This window comes from Balaenoptera borealis (assembly GCF_965194805.1).
Source record: "Balaenoptera borealis genome assembly, chromosome: 7".
Taxonomy (NCBI): Eukaryota; Metazoa; Chordata; class Mammalia; order Artiodactyla; family Balaenopteridae; genus Balaenoptera; species Balaenoptera borealis.
The window spans coordinates 122,572,033-122,599,192 of NC_138864.1; the positions used below are offsets into that span (position 1 = coordinate 122,572,033).

The 27,160-nt window shown below is 42.2% G+C and overlaps 1 protein-coding gene across 3 annotated transcripts in view; it reads left to right on the forward strand.

Moving 5' to 3' along the window:
• Nucleotides 1-27,160, forward strand: part of CNTNAP2 (contactin associated protein 2) — a 2,074,761-nt gene that overhangs the window by 1,939,721 nt on the left and 107,880 nt on the right. For all 3 annotated transcript variants that reach the window (XM_082400459.1, XM_082400458.1, XM_082400460.1), the window contains one exon: nt 1,768-1,861. In XM_082400459.1, the coding sequence (XP_082256585.1) occupies nt 1,768-1,861 (94 nt within the window). The remainder of the gene's footprint in view (nt 1-1,767; nt 1,862-27,160) is intronic.

Consider the following 27,160-nt stretch of genomic DNA (forward strand, 5'->3'; position numbering starts at 1 on the left):
TAGGGGGAGATCATCACTGAAGCCTAGTAGGGTATCTTACTAATTATTGATATATCGGCACTTTCAGGAAGCCTTTTGACAACAGGCAGTAGAAGTGGATGGAGGGACCGCAGCAGTTATGCATGTGTACCACCAGATGGCGCCAAAGCAGCTAGTTAATATTTAGCAGCAGAAAGAGTTGCCTTTGCTCGCGACAAAATACAATAAAGTAGTAAAATGTTTAAGACTCTCTGGCCAGAATAAGTGTTTTGTTAATGATGCACTTGAAATTGTAGAAAGCTTTTCAAAATTATAGTCGAACACGCCGCTGATTGCTTTAATCATGTGTTTTGGACTTTTATCGCAGCGCTACCAGATACTCACCCATGCACAAAAAAACTTACAGTACCCGTTCTGCAGGTCAAAACTCCCAAAATTCCTGAGACGTGATGATTCTTTGACTCTTAACCTTGAGTAACAATAACCTCGAGGTTTCTAGTAAGCAGTCTCAAAATTCCCGTGTAGGCGGTCATTAATAATTAGCCATCATTCCTCAAAGTGACTCATTCTCCTCTTGACAAGTGAGTTTAGCTCCCTCCCCGCGCACTTCCAGCCACCCTCTCCTTCCTGGAAGCAGGTCTCCTTCCTGCAGCTTTGCCCATCTTGGCCCGTCAGGAGCCGAGACCCGGGAGTGGATCTAGTTTCTGGAGTCTGTGCTGCTGCCTTCAGCAAGTAGCTTCCTTGCGCAGTTCCCACGGGAAGGCCCTGCCAGATAGGGATGCAGTGTTTCCTTCTGACCCACACCTTGCCTTATGCTGACCTGAGCAGGTATTAAACTCACTTCAGAAAAACGAAAGGTTACAGAAGAGGCCTTTCACATGTGGGTACACAGAAGCACAGAAAGTTCTAGGAGCTCACAGTTGGGGAAACACAACTAGAATGTTTGGGTTGTAAAAATTCAGCTAAGGCAAGAAAAGCCACTTAGGGACACAAAGGACAAGAGAAGCCCTGTGATTCTGGGACACCACCACTTGCACTTTGACGTGGGAAGTGTAATCAGAAATGTGCATTGCTACAGCAGGCATTACCTGTAAGCTAGTCCCACCTGCTTCATTGTCACCTCCCTCTGCTGCCAACTCAGCTCCACTCTGAAAGGACAGCTCTGCCAGAGCAAAGGTACCTCTGTCCCCTCCAGGCTCTGATGTCCCTGCCCTGTGGCAGGAAGGAGAAGTCACCCTCGTTTTGATAAGCAAGAAAACTATGAACCTCAATCTCAGCATTTGAATTACATATCCATATATATTAATATATTCATATTCATATTTGAACATATATATATTCTGAAGATCAGTATTTGTGTGCAAGTTGATAGACCCAAACAGTGAAGAAAACAGTACAGTAAGACGATCCTAAAGAAAATCCATCGCTATAAATGTAGCATTTTCTATCTCAGAGGTCAATACTAGGGATTGGATCAAGCAGGTTTCACTCTATTAAAATGAGCAAGGATCTTAATCCAGCAGGTAAATTATCCACAGAAAATGTGCGTCAGCTGGACAACAATTCATAAAGGGTCTTCACTTACCAAGCTCGATTTGTTTTCCAATAACCCCAGCAAAGGAAGGGATGGACTTCCCATTTTCTCAGGCTGGTATTTCAGAGTCAGCAATGATGAAATAAGATCCAGAAACTGAGGTTCAAAGAATGATGTCATCCCCCCTGGGAGATCTGAGTCCAGTGCAGGATGGTGACATTCTTCTAAAAGTGTCTCTCTTTTTCTTCCTGCAGCTGGATCATTATCCTTCTGTGAGTTACCATCTGCCAAGTTCATCTGACACTCTGTTCAATTCTCCCAAGTCGCTCTTTCTAGGAAAAGTTATAGGTAAGAATTTGGGGTTAATTGCTCACATAGTTTTCTAAAGCTACTAATTCGCCTTTGAAATACATTGTGATTGGTGGTGGAGGCGTCTAAGTCAATGATAGTGATGAAACCCATGTTACGTGGTGTGTGACAGACTGAAACACATATGAAGCCGAGTATCTGCTCCTGGCTTCTTGATCTGGAATCTGTTCATTTAAGAGCCACCCTGGCCTTCTCTTTACTACATGTCAGTGCTATCTAGATTAAATAGAGTTGTGATTGGCTAAGCATTTTAAAATGATTAATGTAAAGCCAATGAATTTTTTTTCTAAGAGGACGTATATCGTGAAGCCAAAGTGGAAATAGTCAGATGGTGGGTAATGTGCCGGCCAAGGAGGAGGTGAATTTGTGATCAGAATGTTATTAATCGTTAAAAGCACTCATTTTAAAAGATGGGGGTGGGAGGAGCTAGCAGGTAATGAAGAGAACAGGGGACCCAACCTATAATAATAAATAACAATAATACACACTTATATAGGACTTTCTATGGGCCAAGCTCCATTTTAAGCACTTCAGATACATGAACTCATTTACTCTTCCTAGCAATTCCATGAGATAGTCAATATGATCATCTCCATTTTACAAATGAGAAAACTGAGGCACCAAGAGGTTAAATAACATACCCAAGGCCACCAATTTAAGTGGTGGAATCAAAACTTGGGCTCAGGCAGTCAGATACCGGGGTCTCTGTTCCTGACTACTGTGCTGTAACCTCTGTGATGGCTGACTCAGGAGTGAAAGAGAAAGGCAGAAGAAGGAGATTTGGGTAGCAGAGGTTGACCAGTTGAGGGGTAAGCCCTACATCCCATGTCAGAGAGTGGCCAAGAGCAAAAAGTGTTCCAGGACTTAGAACCAGGAAGACACCAGGCAAGACCGGGAGCAAACAGAGTTGTAGGTAAGGCCCCACGGGAAAGGGCCACATCCTCAGCAAAAAGGCGGGAAGGAGGGGCAATAGCTCAGTCAGTGGGGTGGAAGTGGAAAAGGAAAGAGGGCCCAGACTCACGGGTCACCTGCTGTTTTAGGCATTGTGCTAAAAGTCTTATGTGTGTAAATGTGACAACTTAATGTCACAACAATCCCATTAAGCAAGACCTGTGATTATTATCCTCATTTTACAGAGGAGGGAACTAAAGCTGAGGATGGTCAGTATGCCCAAGTTACTCAGCTAGTATGTGGTAAAGTAGAGCTTTGAAGCTGCGTCTCTCTGATGAGAGTCCATGGTTAAACAGATCAAAAGAACTTGTCATTAAGGGTCAAGGTCCAGAAGGAATGCAGCTGAAAGTCGAGTGATGCCATTATAATTTATTACGTATGCCAGTATGTTAGTGGAAAAGAGGCTTAGGCATCCGTAAGGCATGGACCCTGAGACGTTGGTGAGCGCCCAAATGCCGCCACATGCATTCCACAGTTCAGTGAAGAATAAATGGAAATTTTAAGTGTTCCTTCAGGGTTGTAATGATTCCATCAAAACAAACCCTACACTATGACACTGATATTCCTAAAGACACTGCACTATGATATTCCTAAAGTAACATCCACCATGAACATACTTGAAACAATGGACTTTATTTCTTTAGTGAAACTCACAAAGTCAAGTTTGACAGGAATGTTGGGTGATTGCCAGGTTCCCTCACTCTGAGTAACACTCTCTTGTTCATCAGCATTTCACGTCAGGTGATTAAATTGGCACTTCAGCAAAATTACAATATGCAATGAGGCATGGACCTTCGAGGTCATGAACAAATAACATTGTAAAGGCAAATCCTCTATAATAACTAAGTATTTACTGTGCTGGAAATCTGTGTCAAGCTAAAAGCATAACATGAACTTCAGATGTATGAATGTTACACCCAGAGTTTTCTGTTCACCAAAGGAAAATTTTGCTGTGCAAATAAGCTAACTGTGCATGTGATGAGGTACATAGATAAACGCAAATACCTGTAAGGACATCCGCAGTCCCGACATGGAGGTGGCCTCATGGCCTCTTGCACCTGAGGGTAAGTTAAGGTGATGCTGCAGGTCCCACACGAGACTTCTAGCTGAGACGGACTCTCACCCACACCAGCCCCGGAGCTCTCTGCAGGCGAAGGCAGCGTGTCTTAGCTCCACTGTATCCTAACAAGGAGCAAGTGCTCAGTAAATATTTGTTAAATTAATAAAGAGTAGAAGGGACAAGAAACAAAAAGCATATCGTGCAGAACGAGAGGGTATGGATGACGATGCTAAGACAATAAATAAAATTTAGCACAGAAGTGCGATCTGCCGTTCTCACACACCTTGCAATCTGGTTTTCCTAAAAGCAGGTGTCTGATAACAATGGAGTAGAAAGCATGTAGGCTTTGGAATCAGGCAAAGCTGGTGTCTTAGCTCAGACTAGGTGGCTTAAGCAACAGACATTTATTTCTCACAGTTCTGAAGGCTGGGAAGTTCGAGATCAAGGTGCCAGCAGATTGGGTGTCTGGTGAGGGCCCACTTCCTAGTTTGCAGATAGCCGTCTTCTCATTGTATCCTCACGTGACATAGAGAGAAGCAAGCTCTCTCCTGTTTCTTCTTAGAGGGGCACTAATCTCATTCGAGAGGGCTCCACCCTCATGATCTAATCCCAGATCCATCCCCTGATGTCATCACATTGGGGGTTAAGATTTCAACATATTAATTTGGGGAGACACAAATTACAGACACCTCAGTCTGTAGCAGCTGGTGGTGTTTGAATCCAGGCTCTGCCCCTTATCAGTGTTGAACCCTTGGGTACATTACTTGAACCTCGCAGGGCCTGGGTTCTCTCAGTTACAAAATGGGAACACAGTGCCTACTTGCAGGCTGTTAGCTTCCTGAAGTTGGAGTGTGTTGTCTTTTTTTCCTTTTAACTAATCTATTTGCAGCAGCCAGATCAGTGCCTAGCGTATAGAAAGTGCTCAAAAAAATATTTGTGGAGTAAATGAACTACCTTTTTAGTATTAAGCTAATAACATCTTAGGAAGTAACCAATGTAATGCCTGGTAATAATTAGGAAAATAATTACTGTTTTTTGACGCTGGCTCTGTGCCAGTCATTATGGCGTGTGTTCTAAGTACAGTGCTGCCTGTAATCCTCACGACACTGCCCTGGACCACGGTTACCCTCATTGTACAGGACACGGAACCAAGGCTCAGAAAGGTTCTTTTCTTTTTTTTTTTTTTTTAAGTTTTTTTTTTTTTTTTTAATTTATTTATTTATTTTATTTTTGGCTGTGTTGGGTCTTCGTTTCTGTGAGAGCTTTCTCTAGTTGCGGCGAGCGGGGGCCACTCTTCATCGCAGTGCGCGGGCCTCTCACTATCGTGGCCTCTCCTGTTGCGGAGCACAGGCTCCAGACGCGCAGGCTCAGTAGTTGTGGCTCACGGGCCTAGTTGCTCCATGTCATGTGGGACCTTCCCAGACCAGGGCTCGAACCCGTGTCCCCTGCATTAGCAGGCAGATTCTCAACCACTGCGCCACCAGGGAAGCCCCCCCAGAAAGGTTATTTTCTTAAAGCAGGTTTCCCAACAGCAGCACTATTGCAGTTTGGGGTCAGATACATAATCCTTTGTTGTGGTGGTTGACTTGTGCATTGTAGGGTGTTTAGCAGTGCCCCACCCCTGCCCTCTACCAACTGGATACAAGTAGCAACCCAAGTTGTGACAATCACAGCTGTCTCTAGATGTTGCCAACTGTTCTCCCCAAGGGCAGAGTCACCACCAACTGAGAACCACTGGCTTAATGTCCCCCCTAGTCATTGGTAGAGGTGGCATTTGAAACAGATGTGTGACACCAAGAGCTAGGCATTGCTTCCTGATAACACCTGCGTCTTTCGGAAGGATGAAGAAGCAAGGAAGAGATCTGATACTCTGAAGATAAATTCTGTTAATACAATCAAAGGAGTCACAGTGAGGACCACAAAAGGCATGTGGGTGTCGGGCGAGGCTGATCACCGGCCACCTCCTCCGGCCAGTGTTCCTTAAAAGCTTGGTCATTGAGCAGGAGCAGGACTGATGAGAAGCACTTTAAAATTTCCCTCTGAAATTGGCATACACTTCAGTGAGAAACAACCAATACGCATTCACCAGCTCTGTACCTATCCACCTGGAAAGACGGATTGAACTTCAAAAGGATATCTAGTATAAACCAGTAAGGTTTTGACACCCCCTAGCGATCCATGCCCCCAGGATGTTGGTTAGCTGAGTCGGCTGCTAATCAGAAACTGATCGCATAAAAGAAGGAAAAGGAGGTGGATCTAAATAAATAATAGGACTCCACATGGAGCTCTTTGATGAGCACTGCTTGAAAAAGGACACATAAAAAGAATGAAAGAAGGATACCTAGTCAACGACAAGTGTGACTTCTAAAGGGAACAGAGGAAATATATTCTAGAAATAAAACGGTGATCGCTGTCAACCAACATCAGAATTTTGGAATGAGTTGCCACGTTTCTGAATCCTCCAAGCCAAGAAGGAAGTCAGCAATCCCTAGCAATGAGCAAAGCTTCACAAAGTAGAGATACCACCAGACCTAGTTATGTCCATCATTTACTAGCTGAGTGACGTCATAGACTTTATATGTCTGATTTTCAGCAACAGATTTAATAATCTTTCAAGAGAATCTTTAAGTCAATTGGAAGCCTGAAGCAGGTCTTCTGTATTACTCACGTTTTTCCAACATTTCTATCAACGCCTTGGATAAAGACACGAATAGAATGTTTATTAAGTTTGCAAATGACACAAAGCTGAGAGGGATGGTTTAATGGGATGGATTAAAAGAGGGATGGATGATAAAAAGCACTTCAAAAGCATCTTGACAGGCTAGAAAGATAGGATAAAAATAATAAGATGGAATATAATAAGAGATAAACTTAATTCCTGCACTTAGACCAAAAGAGAAAAAAAGCGCGTAAGTAGAAGATAGAAGACTCCTGGTATCACGGAAAAAGACTCAGGGTGTTGGTTTTATGGACAGTTTGATATGAGCCAACATTATGTGGTGACTGATTTTTTAAATAAATACAGTACTGAACTACCTTAATAAGAGAATTGTGTCCATAGCAAGGAAGTACAGTCAGACCTCAGCTGGGATGTCATGGCCGATCCTAGGCACCTCATTATAAGATGTATATTAATCTTTTAAGAAGACCAGATAGATAAAGGACCCCTAAAGGAAAAATCAAGAGACCTGAGGATATTTATACCAATCAAAAGATATGATTTAAGAGAAGTGAAAGAATCCGTTTTCAGTATTTGACAACTGCTCCATGAAAGAAGGGTTAGGCTTTGTAGAGGTTTACTCAGTGGGACCAAAGTAGCCCAGTGAGAGGAAAATTTCAGTTTCCTATTAGAAAGAACTTCCTAATAGCTAAGCTATTCAAAAATGAGTGGCCACTATTTTGAGGTAGTGGATTTCCAAGATTGAGAGTATTTAACAAAAGCTAAATGGAAATTTGTCCTGTACTTTGAGGAGTTTTCTGGATTGAGTGAGACCAGATTACATATAGCTTAATAACCCTTGAAACCATAAGATTATGATTTTTTTTTTAAAAAGTGAAAATTAAAGCTAGTATATTTTCCATAAAGTTATAAACCATACTCATCAGTTCATTCAGTCCCATGTAATTAATTCCTGTTGATCTGGAGGAAGTAATCAGGTTTTCCATTAGAGTTTTGTCATTTGTTACCCAATTCAGTTGTATTACCTAAAGGCTATCAGAAACTTACATTTTTTTTAAAAAAAGTTCTTTTTATGAGTCTTCTTGAAAATCTTCATTTTGTAAAAACTTCAGCATAAAGTAATGATTGTCTATAGAGAACAGAACTTAAAATAGCATGGTTAAAAATTTGAGTAGAATGCAATTAGCAGGAAACTTGGATATTTCTGTGACATATAACATTTTAGGATAATAACTAGAATTATGACTGATAACTTTATATCAGGACATATGTTTTAAATAAATTTTTTTAAAAGGTGGAAAATGCAATATTAAAGCTGAGAAGGTTCTCCTGTTCCATGTGAGAACTAAAAGGATAATTATATTTAAGGTTCCTTGATGTCATGCACCATTATGGGTGTATTGTAGACATGGATTTAGAAGAATGTCGATATCTGCTGCTCATCATGTCACTATACATTCTGTGTTGTTAAACAGATAGCCTCTGTTTTCAGGATGGCAGTATTCATTTTAATTTTCTTTTTGGAAAGTAAAATCTGAGCCCTCTTTTTATTTTTTTCAAAATAACTATTTGTGTTATGGCTGTGCAACATAGTAATACAAAATCATAATAAAGTAGACCTGTAGGAAATACCTTACCTTAATTAATTACCTAATTAATTAAAGGTATTAATTAATAACTTTTCTATAAGAAAAAGGTATTAATTCCTCTGTATGAGTTTGAGAAGCCGTACTTGGAAAGAAGTTGAATACTAACTAATGCAGAGTAATCATTGCTTTACTGACCAGAGCTATTTGTCAGTGGCAACGTCTGGGGTGGTAAAATTAAAGGTGAATGCTGATTCATTTGAATTTAATATAGTTTGTAAGTCATACTGGTCCCAGAGCTTTTTTCCAAACTACGACTATCAAAGCAACTGTGATAGAAGATAGACCTTTTTGAAGCCACTGTATGATTTCCATTATAACCTAAAATGTGAATCTTATGATCTGTTGTTAAGAAATCCTTATTCTAGGGTTTTCCAAAACTTTCCAGAACTTTGGCAAAGTCTCCTCACACAGCGGGAGATGACATACCACTATGTTCATTCACGGGTGAGGTGGTATAATCTGGTAGACATTACACTGCTCACTGAGTATTTCCAGCCAAAATAGTGATGAGTAGAAAAGACATGTGCAGTTTCTGGGCTAGAACATTTAATTGCTGATGCAAGGCCCTCTGGGGTCCTTCTGTCCCTTTGATAGGGTGACCAACAAACCTCAAGACAGTGGTTGTTCCATCAAACTGGATCCCTCGGTGACCACAGTGTACAGAGAACCCTGTCAACTTACGATGAATCTATAGCATCAGAAAGAAAAAACCCTTTGCTTTCTTAAGCTACCAAGACTATAGGGCTATTTGTTACTGTGGCACAACCTAGCCCATCCTGATTGTTACATAAGGATTGCAGTTAAGAACAGCCTTTGCAATCACACACGTGGGTTTGCATTCTTACTCTGTCACAAACAATATGACTTTGGCAAGTTACTTAACATCTTGTGCATTCTGTTTCCTCGTGTATAAAACAGGAATAGTAAAGGTCCCTGCTTTACAGGATTCAACAAAGTAACACATATTTAACAGGTAGCATGGGGTCTGCCCCGTAGTATGTGTGTAATAAACATTCGTTATTTTTATTAAGTCATAACTGAACAAGTATGTAGTCATCATTTGTCACGCGCCAGGCATTGTATATGTCATTGGAACACCAGTGGTGTCCAAGACAGGCACAGTTTCTTAAAGGGGCTTAGGTTCTAACTGGAAGAGAACAGCAAAGGATGAAAAGGCAATTCGAAGTGGAAGGACAGGTGGCAGGATAAATGGAAGGTGGAAATACTGGGTTCTTTGGGAGCAAGAAGGAAGGGCACTTAACCCCGTCTAGGAAATAAGGGAAGGCACACCAGGGAAAGTGACATAGAAACTGAGTTCGGAGTGATAAGTTACAGTTATCCGGGCAAAGGCACGGGGAGGAGCGGAGGGCAGGGAGAGGAGGGATGTTTTAGTTCTCTGTTTTGTTCAGCAACCCACCGAACACTCTGCGGCTTAAACAATACTTTATTATTTCACACAATTCTGTGGCCTGGCTGGATGGCTTTTCTGTTTCACGTGGTCTCAGCTGGGGCATAAGAATGACTGGATGGTCCACAGTGGCCTCAGTCACATGGCGTCCCAGGAGTTTCACTGGGGCTGTCAGCCGGTGGGGGGGACCCCAGTTCTCCCCTCCAAGCCAACCGCCAACCCCCGCTCCCACCCCACCACCCTGCCCCCGCCCTGGGCTCTACCTCATGGCTGCCTGGGCTCCCTCCCTTCATGGCAGTTGGTCTCTTTGAAGGAGCATTGAAAAAGCAAAGGTGCCAGCTGGAGGTCTCTAAGACCCAGCCTCAGAGCTCACACACAATCTCTTTACTAGCTGCTACTGGCCAGATCTGGGCTCCAGCCCAGATTCCAGGAAAGGGGAAGCAGGCTCTGCCTCTTGAAGGCTCGGCTCAGTGACAAGGTCACACTGCAAAAGGAGCACGTGGGCTGGGCGGTATTATGACCATCTTTGCAAACACAATGTGCTGTGAGGGAAATTTCAGGAACCTCAGCCAGTTTCATTCAGAAGGGTTGAAATTAGGGTAAGAAGCAGCAGGAGATCAAAATGCAGCAGCCATAATCTGGGTTCAGATCAAAACAGGCTTTATAAGGAGGACCAAATGTCCTGCTTTGCCCAGTTGCCTCGTGCCAGGACAAGTGTGTATCGTTAGCAATGCCCACGTTCACTCTAAAAATGTGGCCCAGTGTGTTGATGAATTGTACAGTCACCTATCATGTTTTGGGTTCTCCCAGGAGGAGCTCTTGAGGTCAGAGGTCTGACCCCTGTTCCAGGAGAGGAGAAGCCCCTTGGTGGAGTAGTGGCAAGGGGGTGAGGACGTGAATACCAGCTTATTTAAGAAAGGACCCCAGGAAATACTAGTAGGGGAGTGGAGAAATGGAACAGGGAAAGGAATGGACCATTATCGGGCCACTCACGTTGCGGGCAAGCAGAGCTCAGGACCATGGGGGACTGTGGGAGACAGCGCAGAGCAGGCGAAGCCAGGGCATCGCCCCTCCTCCTCCCCACCCGGTCTGGCTCAGGGCTGCTGCCAGGAGCAGTAACTCCCCGCACGTCTGGCTTGCCCTGCATTCGTACCCTGCATGCTGCCCAGGCCAGAGGAAAGTGCAGCGCTCAGGGGATCACTGCCCGCCGTCTTTAGAGTCCGAGGTGAATGCAGAGACGTCGCCATATTACTGGATTCCGTCCCAAGTCATGCTAAGGTTTTAATGTTGTCTTGGGGGCTAAAGGGGGTCACGGAAGGACTTTTTTTTTTTTATTAATTTACTTATTTATGTTTGGCTGTGTTGGGTCTTCATTTCTGTGCGAGGGCTCTCTCCAGTTGTGGCAAGCGGGGGCCACTCTTCATCGCGGTGCGCGGGCCTCTCACTGTCGCGGCCTCTCTTGTTGCGGAGCACAGGCTCCAGACGCGCAGGCTCAGTAGTTGTGGCTCACGGGCCCAGCTGCTCCGCGGCATGTGGGATCCTCCCAGACCAGGGCTCGAACCCGTGTCCCCTGCATTGGCAGGCAGATTCTCAACCACTGCGCCACCAGGGAAGCCCAGGACTTTTTTTTTTTTAATCAGGAGAATAACCTGATCAGATCGACATTTTAGAAAGACAGCACCATCTGTAGAGTGGAAAATACATAACAGGAAGTGAGTGAGAGGCTGCAGGGAGACCAAATCGGAGGTTGCTATGGTTATAACAGAGTTGCACATTGTCATGCATGAAACAACTTGGATGTGCAGAGAAAATGCAGTGTCTTCATTTGTCTGTGGTCCAGTCTGGCTGACAGCTGAGTCTGACTTGCCGTTTCAGCAGTCCCTTCTGTTGTGCTCTGTCCCTCCTGAACGAAGGTGCTCGGTCTCTCAAGTGGCCCTCCCTATCCCCTGCTTCCTTCTGTAAACGTGTGTGCAGGTGTGTGGAACACAGAAGGGGGTGGGCAGCGAGATGTTGTAGCTTAAATGTTCTTTTTAACATCATCACAGGGAGGGACCTGGATCATTGCTGGTCCTTCCTTGAGTTTGCAAGATCTGCCATCTGCTGGCCTCCAGCCCAGTGTCCTGCGTCCACCTGGTCCCTGGGTGCTTGTCTGGCCTTGGATGCTAAGATCTGAGGTTGATGAACTTCGAGTCCCTCCTTGACTGAGGCAGTGCTCCCAGAGAGCATCTGCTATCACTCCCTTTGCTGCTTCTGTCCCTCACTGGAGGGGACAGAGCCCGAGTCTCTGTCATGTCCTCCCGCCTCCCCATGGCAGCCTCCCCACGGCAGCCCCGTGGTGGAGTCATGGGCTTCATCTCGGGGTTCGCTCCTCACAAGGGAAAGGCTGGAGAGAGCCGGAGACACATCTGCTCACTCCTCGTCCCTCTCTTGACGAGGCCAGGTTGCCCAGGTTGGTGCCGAGCCCCCTCCGTGGCAGGCGCCCCCCACGCCCCGCGTCGGGAAGCTGGGCAGCAGCTCTCCACCCGAGTCCTCCCCTCACCCGCTGTGAGCACGCTGCCTGCCCCCTGGGCCGAAGCTCAGCTCTTCTCTCTCCCTCTGTGTACCTTTTCGCATAGTCTTCTTGGGCTTAAAAATAAAGCCTTGCTTTTACGTATTCTACCAGGTAGCTGTTGACCCCCAAAAGAAGTGCCGGATAACAGTTCCAGCAATCGCTTTTTCCCACTGATGTGCAGGTCAGTCAAGAGTTGAGGGCTCTGTGGTGCACCTGGCATGCTCCTCCCGGAACTGCAGGGTTACACGGGCGTGTTCCTCTCAAGCCACTGATAGCAGCCCATTCAGTGAGCACTTTTCAAGCTTTTGGTCTTGCCGCTCCCACTAGCACACCACCGTCCGAATTAAGCCATTTGACCAAATCCTGAGTCAAGAAGAGAAATAAACTCTTGCTTCTTCAGTCGGAGAAACAGCAAGTGCCGGGGAGGGAGAGAGGGCTGGGGGGGGGGGTGGGCATGGATGTAATCTACTGTGCTCCCTGTCACCAAATTCTCCTGCGATTAAGAAGTAGCTTCGTGTCTTCCCCATGTTGGCTGGAAGGGTAGGTACTGTCTCTATGTCACAGGAAAACTCTGTGACCTGCTTTGCTTAGTCCTTGATGGCTTAAAAGCTATGAGTAAAGGAATTTGGGGAAATCATGTATTCACTCAAAGGTATGTTGAACGCTTATATATGCCAAGCGATAGCGATGAAACAATGAATAAAACAGAAAAAGCCCTTGCCTTTATGAAGCATGTGTTCCAGGGGGCATGGACAAAGACTGAGAAAATAATTGTGTAACACAATGTTAGCTAGTGGTAAATGCTGAGAAGAAAAATAAAGGAGGATTCGGGGAAACCCTCTCGGAGAAGGTAGGAGGAGGTGGCGTTTAAGCCGAGACCTAAACGAAGCGAGGGCGCGGTGTGTGGACAGCGGGAGGGGAAGTGTCCCGGGAAGCGTGGAGGGCGGTGCACAGGCTGGGAGGCCGAGGTGGGGGCATATGCGCCGCTTGTTCAAGGAGCAGCAAGAAAGCTGGGGTGGCTGGACCACGATGGTGACAGGACAGACGGACACAGCTGGAGCCTTAGCCAACAGCTAGACAGCAGGTTGAAGACCATCGTGGAGGTGAGGTGGGAAGAAGCAGGTGGCTTGGATCCGACTGAGCTGTTAGGCGCATTGTTCCAGCTGCCGGGTGCTGTGCTAACTACAGCAGGGGTGGATGGGCAAGGGCAGGAGGGACTCAGGAGACCAGCCAAGCTCCAGCTGTAGAGCCCAGGTGAGAGATGGGCCAAAGCAGTTACCGTGGCAGCAGTGGAGAAGCATTTGGAAAAGGAATATATTGAATATGTTGAAGGAAGAGCCCACAGTATTTGGTGATAGATTGGGTGGTAGGTGAAAAAAAGGTAAAAGATGGCTCCCCAAGATTTTGGCCTGGGTAATTGGGCACATGGTGGTACTATTTACTGAGAATGACGTTGGGAGAGAAGTGGTTTGGGAACCAGGGGATAAAAAGTAAGACTTCTGTTCTGGACACATTACAGAGTATTCTGTGGATGCATGGTCCCGTGGCACATGTCAGAAACTGAACACTACCTGGAGTAACCCTCCCTCCTCCCACCTCTACCCGCACTCCTTCTGCAGGCAGATGGTGTCTTGGGTTGACTTGGACACGGTCATTACTCAGAAAGGCAAAAGAGAAAAGAATACAGCTCCACTGGAAAATAATACAAGCAGCATCTCCATACCATGGAATACTGCTCAGTAATAGAAAGGAGCAAACTATTGATACACAAAACCACTTGGATAAATCTCCAGGGAATTATGCTGAGGGAAAATCCAATCCCAAAAGGTTGCACACCTAATGATTCCATTTACATGACTTTTTTAAAATATTTATTTATTTATTTACTTACTTACTTACTTACTTATTTATTTTTGGCTGCGTTGGGTCTTCGTTTCTGTGCGAGGGCTTTCTCCAGTTGCGGCAAGCGGGGGCCACTCTTCATCGTGGTGCGCGGGCCTCTCACTATCGTGGCCTCTCTTGTTGCGGAGCACAGGCTCCAGACGCGCAGGCTCAGTAGTTGTGGCTCACGGGCCTAGTTGCTCCGCGGCATGTGGGATCCTCCCAGACCAGGGCTCGAACCCATATCCCCTGCATTGGCAGGCAGATTCTCAGCCACTGCGCCACCAGGGAAGCCCTACATGACATTTTTGAAGTGACAGAATTTTAGAAATAGAGGGCAGATTAGCGGTTGCCGGCGGTTGGCGACAGGGGTGCGAGGGAGGGGTAAAGAGAGGCCAGAGGGGTTGTGGATATAAAAGGGCAACACGAGGGATTTTTACAGTTGGATTTGTTCAATATCTGACTGTGGTGGTTAATATACAGCCTGCACAGGTGATTCAGTTATATAGAATTAAATACACACACACACCCACACGTACAAAGTCTGAGTACCATCAGTGAATTGTATCCATCTCAGTATCCTGATTGTGACATTCTCCAGTAGTTTTGCAAAATGTTTCCTTTGAGGAAAACTGGGCAAAATATACACGGTATCTCTATTATTTCTATAACTGCATGTGATTCAACAGTTACCTCAGTACCAATTTCAATTTTAAAGAAGTAATCGAGGTAAAAGAGGATCTAATCCACACTATTCTCTGGAGTTATTTATTCATGGGGTGGTGTTTAGTAAGTGTCTACGAGGAGCTGGTACCCGAGACGCTGCAGAGGGGTGATGGGCAAGGAGGAGGAACATGCAGCGATCACACCATCGTCTCCTGTTCATGCCTGACTTTCTTGCCTTCGCCAGTAGAGATTGGGAAATGCACAGGAATTAAATATTTATCTACAGCTTAGAATTCTGTAGTTCTTTTAGAGGTGTGATTGAAGGGAATGATTAACAGCATTTTTTTAAATGGAGACAGAGAAAAATGTGGTGGATTAAACTGTCTGCTACTCCTTTCAGAGAGAATCTCTGATAGCAGTTCGTCGCCCTGTGATTTCCCTCTTGCCTCCTGCGTTGAATGCAGCAAAATTGATGATGAACAAGTGGCAAATAGTTAATTGAAATTTCTTCTCAGTTGCCTTCGGCTTTTATTATAATGATTAAAGAAGTAGTAAAACACTGATGAGAAAGCTTATTTAAGTGGTAGGCAAGAAATAATATTAAAACTGAAAAGATGCAATTATATCTAATTTTTCACGTCCTAAAGAAAATTTAACATAGTCTTAATGTCCAAAATCTTCTCAAGGCTGAGGGAAGCCTTCTATTTAGATGGAATTTGTCCCGTGAGTTAGCTTGGCATTCTTTTTTAATTGCATTAATAACTTTCATTCTCAGAAATCCATTGGGTTTTTTTTTTTTCATCATCATTACCTTCATAGAATCATAGAAGTGTCTAGAATATAATGTATTTAAACCTCATCATATCACAGCTAAGGAAAACAATGCTCACAAAGGTTAAGTGACTGGGCCAAGATCTCATATGGCAGGTTCGTTCAATATCCTTTCCAAAATAACACACTCTTGGTGGCATAATCATCTTCCCTTGTCACCCAAATGTGTCTTTAACAAATACAATTGATAATTACAGCAGTATAATCAAAAGACACACTCTCAACATCCAGATAAAACAGCTGCAAAAGCAAATCTTTTAATGAAGTTTAGGCTGGAAGTGGAGATTACGAAGAGTGAAGGCTAGGAGCGCAGGCTCTGGCATCAGACACCTGGGATCAGCTGTCCCATCTGCTAAAGGAGCTACAGCAGGTTCCCTGCATATCTCAGCTTCAGTTTTCTTCATTATAAACTGTGGGTAATAGTAGTACTGATGTCAGATGCTTTGCTATGAAGATTAAAAATGGTATGATGAATGTAAAGCACTTATCACAGTGCTTGCTACATAGTGAGTGCTCAGTACATCTTAGGCAGTGTTACTACATCTAGTCTGTGACTTTTAATTAATAAAAAATAAAGGGAAGTCTGACCTCAATACCAAGTCACTCATAAAAACAAGGAATTAAGTAAGCACTGAAAACTTTGGGAAATGTTCAATTGAAAACAAATTGGTACCATCATATCTCCACCTTTCTTTTACAAAATTAAATTATTTTTCATTAACAAAAACAAACCAAAAAAGGCATTTATTATTAAAATTCAGTGAGAGAAACTAAGTTCTGTTTTTATGACGTTTTTAGTATTTGGTTAAACCAGATTGTCAAAAGCAGGGAATCTATTTTTGTCCCAAATCTTCAGCTCACCTGTTTTTGACATACAGTGTATATTTGTATACCCAATTATTTCTGAATAAGCAAACACTTTGAAAGCCAAAATTCTTCTTATTATAATATTCAGAAGTATTCCAGAAGACACAGAAAATTTAACTTCTTATATTCATGTGGTCAATCATCATTATTCATAGATTTCATATTTGCGAATTCACCTACTTGTTAAGATCTCCTAGTGGTGCTTTTGTGGTCATTTGCAGAGATGTGCAGAGAAGCACTGTTATTTTCGTGGTCTATTTAGTGCCACGTCTTTCTGCATTTGGGGGCTTTTTATTAGTGATTTCCCTGTTTGGAATGGCCCCAAATGAAGTACTGAAGCGCTGTCTGTTGTTCCTAAGTGCAAGAAGGCTTTGTGCTTCACAGACAAAACATGTGGATTAAATAAGCTTCATTCAAGCATGAGTTACAGTGCTTTTGGCCGTGAGTTTAATGTTAGTGAATCAACAACATATGTTAAATAAGGTGTCTTTAAACAGAAACACACATAAAACAAGGTTAGGTATTGATTGGTTGATGAAATGCTGTGACCAGAGGCTCGCAGGAACCTTGCCCTGTATTTCCCCTGAGAGCCACAGTTCAGTGTTTGCTAATTCGGTGTTTGCACTGACTATAGAAAACATAAATACTGTGAATATTGAGAATCAACTGTATTATATTTAACCCCCTATCACATAACCGTGATGATACATTATATTTGTAGGGCACTTTGCAATTTTAAAAGCCCATCATAACTATTATCACATATGATACCCATGGAGGTTAAGATGAGAGTCATTATTGCTCAATGAAACAAAGTAACAGGTCCAACTGAGGTTACCGGGTAGAACTGGATCTTTTCCTCCTGGTCTGTGACATCTCACGATGCTTCATGCAGCACAAAGATTAACTGCCACTGAGCACTGCTTTATCTTACGACCCAGGGAAGGAGAACATGGTGTATTCTGGGGAAAGGAGTCTGAGCTATGAAGATCCCTTGCATAATCTTATTACTGACGTAGAATTTAAACGCTGGAGACCTTGAAGATTAGCACATTGGGATGGAAAGAAATCAGGCTATCTTTCATTTGAATACACTGAAGGACAAAATAGAAAAACAGAATGAAGAGTGGACAGAAGAAGCAGATTTAGCCAATATGTTTGTGCTTTAGAGAATCCCCCAGCAGCCTTATGGCCACATTTGGGAAAGCTGACCTCCCTGCAGACTTTTCTATAATAGTTGAAGAAAGCACAGAGAAGCCATAGAAATACAAATATTTGCTTGGAAGAGTTATTCATCTCTTCAAAATTGGTAGGATGTGAATAATCCTGCTATTTAAAAGAACATTAAATGTTTACAGCAGATATTTCATATGACCATTATGTTTTCTGCCAGCAAGCATGGCTGCATTTTAATTGTGACACCTCCATGCTCTGGAAATAAGATAGATAGACTGTTGTCTAAGATTTTTTTCTGCTTTTAAATGTAGCTATTAAAAACAAAGTGTACTTACGTAAGGAAGCTAATCTTCTCAAAGAAACTTTCAATGATTTTTAATTTGTAATTCAAACTACTTCTCCCAGGTAAATTTATTCTCAAGCTATAATTCCATCTTAAATGTCCAGGAGGAATTAGCATTTGAAGTATGAACTCAGAGGATAAAGCAAAGTCATGGATCAGGAAGAAGGCACTATTCCATTTTTCTTTGTCACTAGCGTCAACTTTATTTAACAGATTGTCCTTCAGTCTTGGCTACAGTACCTAGACAGATACAGTGAGGAACAATGTCTGCTGAGCTTACTAACTTCACCTTGCAGATGGGTTCCTACTCAAACCCTCACTTGATAGATGAGGAAAGAGGCGCAGAGAATTTAAGTGACATGTGCCAAGTCATATAGCAAGTAAGTGGTGGAGCCAGGATTTCAGGATGAGTCTTTCTGTGCTGGCTTGTCTGTTTATTGTCTGTGCTTGTTTTATGAATGAGAAAGGCCCTGGGAGATAGACATATGTATTTATTTGACAGTTCAAATAGAGGATCATGTCAATCCCTGATAACTTTCTGCTCTCCTCTCTTCTTCCCCTTCCCCTCCATCTCCCGGGGCTGGTCCTTGTGTCCTCATCATTTGCAACCAGCAGAGGTCTCCAGGCTGTCTGGAACCCTGATATAGAGACGCACGCACAGAAGGACCTGACTTCAAATTTCTAGTTAATATGGCAGGTGCAACAGGAGGCAGAGAGGAAAGAAAATTCAGTCAGTGAGAACAGGCCCAACACAGACCATATGCATAAATTAATTTTTGTGGGACTAATTATTAGGCATATTCTAAAACATTAAGTTTTTATTGATTCTTCTTACTATGAGTTATAGGAATCAAAGCCTAAAACAAGTAAACACGTTTAGTTCTTCTTTTAATAGTAAGGTTATTTAATTTAAGTTAATTAATATCAAATTAATGGCAATATCAGGTAGAAATGGAGTCATGTTATTAATTTAAAACAAAGTGACCTAGTCTTGCAAATGACTTACTATCATGTGGCTTAATAGTTTGAAAGTTTGATTTTACTGACTTTTTTTTTAATGTAATTAATTGACTTTATTTTTTAAAGCAATTTTAGGTTTACATAAAAATTAAAGGGAAAGAACAGAAAGTCCCATATACCTGCTCACCCTTCCCCACATGCGTACATAGTTTCCCCTGTTATTAACGTCTTGCTACACCATAGTTATCGCTGGTGTTATATACTTGCCACAGCCTAGCAGGTTTCTTATAAATGATGACAAAATGTTGATACAGTATTATTAACTGAAGTCCATAGTTTACATTAGGCTTCACTTTTTGTGTTGTACAGTCTGCAGATTTTGATAAATGTATAGTGAATGACTAGTCTCCACCATTGCAGTGTCATTAGGATAGTTTAGTCTAAAAATCCCTTGTGTTCCAACTATACTTTCCTCCTCACCCCAAACCCCCAGCAGCCACTGATCTTTTTACTGTCTCCATAGTTTTGCCTTTTCCAGAATGTCATGTAGTTGGAATCCTAACCTTTTCAGATGGACTTCTTTTACTTAGCAGTAGACATTTAAAGATTCTCCATGTCTTTTCGTGTCTTGATAGCTCGTTCCTTTTTATTGCTGGATAATATTGCAGCCCTATTTTGCTGAGGGAAGAAAATCAAGAAGCTAAATTTGAATAGTCATTATAGGAAAAAGGTAGAAATCAATAAAGAAAAACAGTTGTTCAGCTTTGCTCATAATTATATGAACTTCACAGCTCTTTGCCTGGTTAACATCAATGGCAAGCTGGATGCCACCAATCAAGTGATTCCATTTCACGCTGTGTGCTGTGTGGGGTCTCCTTTGCCTGACTCACGTTTATAATCATCTTAATCCTAAAGCAACTGTTTTTAACAAATATACATATATCCTCTTTAAGATAATGTAATTCTGTTAAATTAAATTAAGAGGGAGATTTCACACTAATAATTAAATTGGTTTTGCATATTCTGTGGCTCTGTTCTGGTTATGTGTTTCTTAATAGTCCTTATCTATTTTTGAAAATTGTTGCAGTCATTTCTGTGCTACATTTCCCAAAAAGTCAATCAGAGCCTGTTCATCTGAGGTATCTGCAAAACCTTTCCACAAAAATTGAACACTTTTGAGGTTCAGAGAAATGACTCATTAAGCCACAATTCAATTAAATTTAGCAAATATTTCTTGTACAAACACTATATGCTTGCAGTTGGCATAGGGACCTGTTTTTAAACTTCCTGTTCATTTTATTTTGACTTTTTGATAAGAGCAGATTAAAATACCTTCTTCTGCAACAAAAGAAGGAAAAAAGCCCTACTGTATATATTGAATTTCGAAGACATGAAAGGAGAGCTGAACGGAGAATGAAGGGATCTGTCTCCTGTGCCTGTCTCCCTTTGATTGCCTACATCCCCCAAAGCTGCAGCATTTTCCATACCAGGTGCTCTAATAGGACTCTATCAGCTCAGCACTTCCAAAAAACTCAGCTGTCCCCACGTTCCTAGAAGGTCACTGTGCCCTCCAGAGCTGCACTTAAAAAGCCATCATGGGATGTGGAGGAGAGACAACAAATCTTTTCTGGGAAAAGGTTGAGGGGGCTAAAGAGTGGGGAGAAGGGGGTGGATGCTGACCCAGACTTGTGCTTTCAGGAGCAGAATTACTCTGCTCTCTGCATGCAAGGTGACTTGAATGAAAAGACTACATGTCACTATGACATGTACCAGGTACAATCCTTGCGAGGGTTTGTTTTCTTTCGTTTTTTTTTTACTTCAAGTATAGTTGATTTATAATGTGCCAATCTCTGCTGTACAGCAAAGTGACTCAGTTATACACATATAGACATTCTTTTTTTTTATATTCTTTTCCATTATGATCTATCCCAGCAGATTGGATACAGTTCCCTGTGCTACAGAGTAGGACCTTGTTGTTTATCCCTTGTACATGTAATAGTTGAGATCAGACTTGCGGTTGCCAAGGGTGATGGGGGTAGAGAGAAGGATGGATTTTGAGGGGTTTTTATACAGATTCCTACCCCCGGGGTGAGATACCAAAGATTTGAAGCCGTCCCCTACGTGGGTGCAGCCAATGCATACCAATTTATGGTTATTTTCACCCACCCTCATTCACCCAGCTCATGAAACGCTGATGCATGTTAGATTCCCCTCGCTTCCACTCATTCTTGGAAGCAAAGGGATGAGTTAGACACACACACACACACACACACACACACAGACACACACATACACACACACACACACATACACAAACACACATACACACACACACCACACCACACACACAGACACACACAGACACATGCACACACACACATACACACACACATGCACACACACACACATACACACACACACCATGGATTAGTCAAGAGGACAGAAACGCTCTCAGGAAACCCATTCAGCACCAGAATAGCCAGACATTCTGCTCTCTGCCACATGGCACCTCCTAGGACGGCTTCCACAGGCCGGGTCCGCTTGACGGGGGCTGGCTGGACACCTCGCTTGTCCTCTTTACCAAGAAGAGCTTCTTTAAGGGACAAGGCGCCCTGCAGACAGATGCTTCTGGAGGAGGCAGCAGGGGAGCAGAACCCCCCCCCGCACACACGTGTGGCATCAGCAGCAGAAACATCTGCCGGTGATGAACCCACTTTCTCATAAACACTGCAAAGCACACATCATTTTTGTCAAAGACATTGCTGTCTTTAATGGCAAACCTCATTGTTTTTTGAAGAGAATTCCTTTAATAATGATAAAAATTCCGGTGGCATTAATGAAAATTTGTAATGTATGTTATAATTAGAATCTATTTTCAGTGTTATATGCAGGATATAAATGGATTTCCTTTCTCTATCAATAAAAAGCACGTTTAGGTATTCACAGCATCCTAGATTTTTAAAAATAGCAATGTAATTGCATAATATAACATTTTTATATATCTGGTATATATCTGGTCTTGGTATTTAAGGGGATAGAAAATGAAATTGAAGCTTGAAATAAAAAGTAAAGAGCAAATAACAATTTTTAGCTGAGATAAAAGGGTTTCTTGTTTTTAAAAAAGCATTGTACATAACAGTTTTCATCTTCACATTTAGAAATCAGAGCCCAACCCTCTTTGTCACACAGTAGAGAAGAGAGACACAGAAAATCAAGCTGATTAACTGCTCTATTCCTGTGCAAATTCTAACCCTTAAATATTTCTCTATAATGCTTCCAAGGAAAGGAAATAAATCTACAAGACATTTTTTGCTATTTTCAAAGCTCCCTGTATTTTGATTCCCACTGTGAAGGACAGGAATATGAAAGCTAAACCCATTTTGCAAGGATGAGAATTCTTACTCATGTTCTTTATGCTATTATTCAAGAATGACAGCGATCAGGTTTTAGAGCCTGCATTCCACAGGTGTGAGCAACAGACAACCCTGCCACGTCCTGTCTTCCATGCAGATGGAATCTATACCCTAAATTACTGCTGTGGATTCATTAAAGCAGGGGTTCGTTTCCCACCGTAATGGGGGGCCATTCCAGTTTCATATGTCAGACCCATCACTCAAACTGGCATTCAGGCTCACTTCTCTGCAAAGCCCTTCCCCAGCGCTATCCTGCCTCCAAATGCAAGTGATAAACATGTCAGCTTGCAGTGCTTTCCCCATCTCTGAGGACCATCAATCATTGCAGTTCAGAGAAGCTTTTCTATCAGCCTTTTGGGGTTTATACCCATGAGGATATTACTTCTGTGGTTGCACAAAGGAGAATTATTACTTGAAATGGCTTTGGTGTTTCCTCAGTGTCTTTTTTAGCTTCTTTTCATGAAATTGACAAGCACAAGTCAGACTGTACATTTATATGAATGCAGATCCCGGGATGTAAGTGTCCTGATGGTGCTGAGTCCTGTGGAGACGGGGATATGAGACCATCCAGTACTTAGAGACCTCCTCAAGGCACAGGGAGCCGTGGCTTGGTGTTGAGAGGCCATACTTAATTCACCACAGGCTGAATTAGAAAGGGCAGTTAACAGTAATAAAAGAAGTATGTAAATAACTTTGAGTTGAGGTAGGAAATCTTAAAGATCAGGAGAAGAACACACATACACACACACACACACATAAAAATAAACAGCCTTTGACATCTCAGAAGAAGCAGCGCTGAATTTTATTTCCCTCTGTTGATTTCACCACACCATGAGTGGCACCTGGATGGCAAAGAAAACTCCAACAGCAGTAACATTAACATTTCATGTTTTAGTCCTAGAAGAAAAAATAAATAAATAAACATGTCCCAGGTCGGCAGCAGTTCGGACCAGGAAAACCCAGGAGCAAAGTCATTTTCTTGCAAAAGACAGATTTTCAGAAAAGGAAGTTTACAAAATTCTATATGAGAGCTGAAAAGGAAGATTTTTCTCTCCTCTTGCCCGGGAGGACAAAGGCAAGCCTACCCAATTGGGCTATTAGGGTAAAGTGAAATTTACTGAAGGCGGTGGATCAGGAAAAAAAACTGCTGGAGTTTTGTTTTCAAACCGGTTTAGGTCTTCAGATTACTTATAGTCACAGCGTAGAAAGTCCAAATTTCTACAAGTTCTACGTTTCATCTGAAGTTCAAGATAGGTTAAAGCTGATGGGTTTTAACTGATGAAAACATGTGCCTCTGATTTAACATGTTTGCAGTGATACGTTTGATGCTGTAGTGACAGTGAGTCGTCGTTAAGCACAGCTTAGGTGACAAAGAACTGGTTCCAAAAGGAAGTTTAGTGCCTTCCGCCTGGAGAAGGGAGAAGACAGCGGTTATAAGATCACATTAGTCAGTGCTCTTGCTCTGCCGTTTGAGACTCCTGAGTGGGCAGATTCGACCTCATCTGCAGGTAGACCAGCTAGTGAAGCAGAGGACGCTGCAGGCCACCCCGGCCACCACCTACAGACCAAACACTTCTTGAGGGGACCAGAGAAGACCATCTAGCTGCTTTCCCATCCTTCTCCCAGAACCCCAGCGTCTATTCTCCGTGTGTGTCTACACCACACTGGTCCCCCTCTCTGGTTGATGTGAAGCATATAACAGATGGAACATTCTGGGCTAACAAGAGGCAGATGGCTATAATTGCCTGAGACATCTACACTGGCAAATTTTCTTTTTTATTTTCATAAAATTTCCCCCAAATTCTGGTGTGAGTAGAGATTTTTTGATGGAGCACAGTTGTATGGCCACTATGATTGACAAAAATATTTAAGAAAAAGTGACAAAAATCCACTAACTGAACTTGAACTAACTGGTCTAGTTCTTTATAACCCTTCACCACCATCTCAGTACACACACACACACACACACACACACACCCCGATGCGTGCATGCGGACACACATACACACTTGCACGGACTTGCACAAACACAAACCTGTCCTTAACGTGGTATTTTCTCTGTGACACTGAAGGCAACATAAAATAGTGAAAAAGAAAATTGCCATATTGAAGTCAGGTAGAACTTGGCTTGACTTGCAAACCAACTGCCTGACCAGCAAGATGACTCCTGGTATGAGGTTCTGTCTCTGAGTTTTAGGGGCTTGTTATCAGTATGTATGTGCATAACTGATTCACTTTGCTGTGCAGCAGAAGCTAACACAACGTTTTAAATCAGCTAGACTCCAATAAATTGTTTTTAAAAGTTAATGATAATAGATGTAAAGAACTTGGCACAGTAGGTGGTCAAAGACACTCAACAAATTGAGGATAAACTAGGAAACGGGTTGTGAATCAGCCTGTAGCCAATTCCGGAAATGCCTTATTAACCTTTGAGATACAGCTGCAGGTTTCACCCAAAAGTACAAAACATCACTGGCAAGATGGGTGAGGATTTCCATCTCACATTTTTCATCGTCTCGTTTCTGATAGATTCTAAAAAAGCCTACAAGCAGCCTAGATGTTTGTGAAAGAGGAGAAGGCACGGCTTGACATGATCGAAGGTCGAGTTCACAGTAGTATTCTCCATGCTTCCAAGTTTCAGGTTTAGGATCTAAGGCCCTTTGGTCCAGAGAGGGAAAAAAAAGAGCAGAAGGTGTGTCCCACTGTTCTAAGTCTGTGCGGTGCCTCCGTTACCCCAGAACAACCTAAGCAGCCTTCTCAGCCATGGCTTTTATCCCAATCTCTCCATTCTCAAAAGACACACTGGCACCCATCGCTGCAAAAAGGCACAAAAATAATTTTTTAGTCAAAAAAAGTTATTGTTTTTATTCTCTCATTTAAAAATATACTCATTAAGCTCTACCTAATTAAACATTGTTAAGCTTATGTATAACTAACCTCAAAATAATAATTAAGCATTATTACCTTTATGTATAATTAACATAGAAAGATGAACTCACTTTCTGGTTATCAATTTCGGTAAAAAATAGAGCTCTTGTAACAATTTTGAATGAATTAAAACCTATCATCTTTCCCTTTATAAGGTGGAGAATTGAATCTTTGTGTTACTTAAAAACAGTTTCAGCATAAAAGCTTTTATTTTGTATCTGTTTCCTTCTTGTAAATTGTCTAGGTAACAGTGATTATTAATTAATGACTGTTTATCAAAGGTCTTAATCTTAGTTAAGAATGAAGCAATTACAATTTTTACTAACATAATGAATCCTTCTGACATACAGCATTGTAAAATTTCACAAAATTAAGCATTTTTTTAAAATTCATGATTACCTTCTCATGTAGCTGAATAAAATTATGTGAGTGTATGCATAAATTTTAAATAAGTTATGGAAACAGTGATGATTTAGGTAACTCATAAAAACAATGTGGGGAATTTAGAAACTTTAAATCATAAGAAATTTGACCCTGGTCTTGTATAAACCAAATTGTCGTGCTGATATTATTTTTATATGGTAAACTAAATTTTAAAGACTCTAAATAATGCTCAAGGCTCTTCTTTTACTTGAAAGGAGCCTTTTCTTCTTATCTTGTAGCAATAGTAACAAAGGCTATTTTGTAAATACAGTTTTCAGTGTCCACAAAAGAAACACAGATCGCTTAATATTTTTCTTTCTGTCTTTTAGATATTTTTGACAGTCTGAAATAGAAATTCTTAAAGTGCACCCATAATGACAGGATGATTATTTCGATTAATTAATTTTTAAAGTTTACCAAGAGAGAAAAAAAGAGGGGGAAAGGACTAGAAAAAAGGAGTGAGAGGGGGCCAACTTCAGACACTTATGAAATTATCACTGTAAACAACAAACATCCTTCCTCTGCAAGAAGAGAAGATAAACATTTAGATTCAAGAAAACCCATTTTGACGTATATTTATATGCAAAAGATAGTTATTACAACTGGTTTAGATAATTATTTGGGCCTTGAAAATTTTATCAAGCAGCATATTTTAAAGCCAGCATTTATTAATCTTCACGGTACAGAAATGTAGGAGAGAGGTATCTACAAAAACCAAAATGCTCTCTCTTTTTTAGGCAGACAGGATAATCTCCTGCTGTTTCTTCCCTTTGTGTTCTAAGGCATCTCTCAAATGAACAATTTTGTTCATGTCCAAAGTTCCCCAGAGCAGCCACTGCAATTCAAAATTATTCCAGGTGAAACTGCCAGTTAGAGAAAGAAGCATATAAATTAAGGTGATGTGGGGCAGCAGGTGTTTATCCCAGAGGAAATGCATGGTTTATGTCCATGAGACACTGTGAGAACTGCAGTGCTCCCAGAGGCCAGTGCTGGTGCAGCCGCCTGCCTTCAGGACTTGGCTAAAGCCCAGTCGACAATCAGAGGCCAGACAATACCTTCTGATTCCTAGAAGACTGAACAAGGCAGTCTCAGGAATATGGAGATAAGACTAATGAGGACGTTCTTATACGGTTTTGTTTTTTGTTTTTTAACATCTTTATTGGAGTATAATTGCTTTACAATGGTGTGTTAGTTTCTGCTTTATAACAAAGTGAATCAGCTATATGTATACATATATCCACATATCTCCTCCCTCTTGCGTCTCCCTCCCTTCCACCCTCCCTATCCCGCCCCTCTAGGTGGTCACACAGCACCGAGCTGATCTCCCTGTGCTATGTGGCTGCTTCCCACTAGCTATCTATTTTACATTTGGTAGTGTATATATGTCCATGCCACTCTCTCACTTCGTCCCAGCTCACCCTTCACCCTCCCCGTGTCCTCAAGTCCATTCTCTACGTCTGCGTCTTTACTCCTGACTTGCCCCTAGGTTCT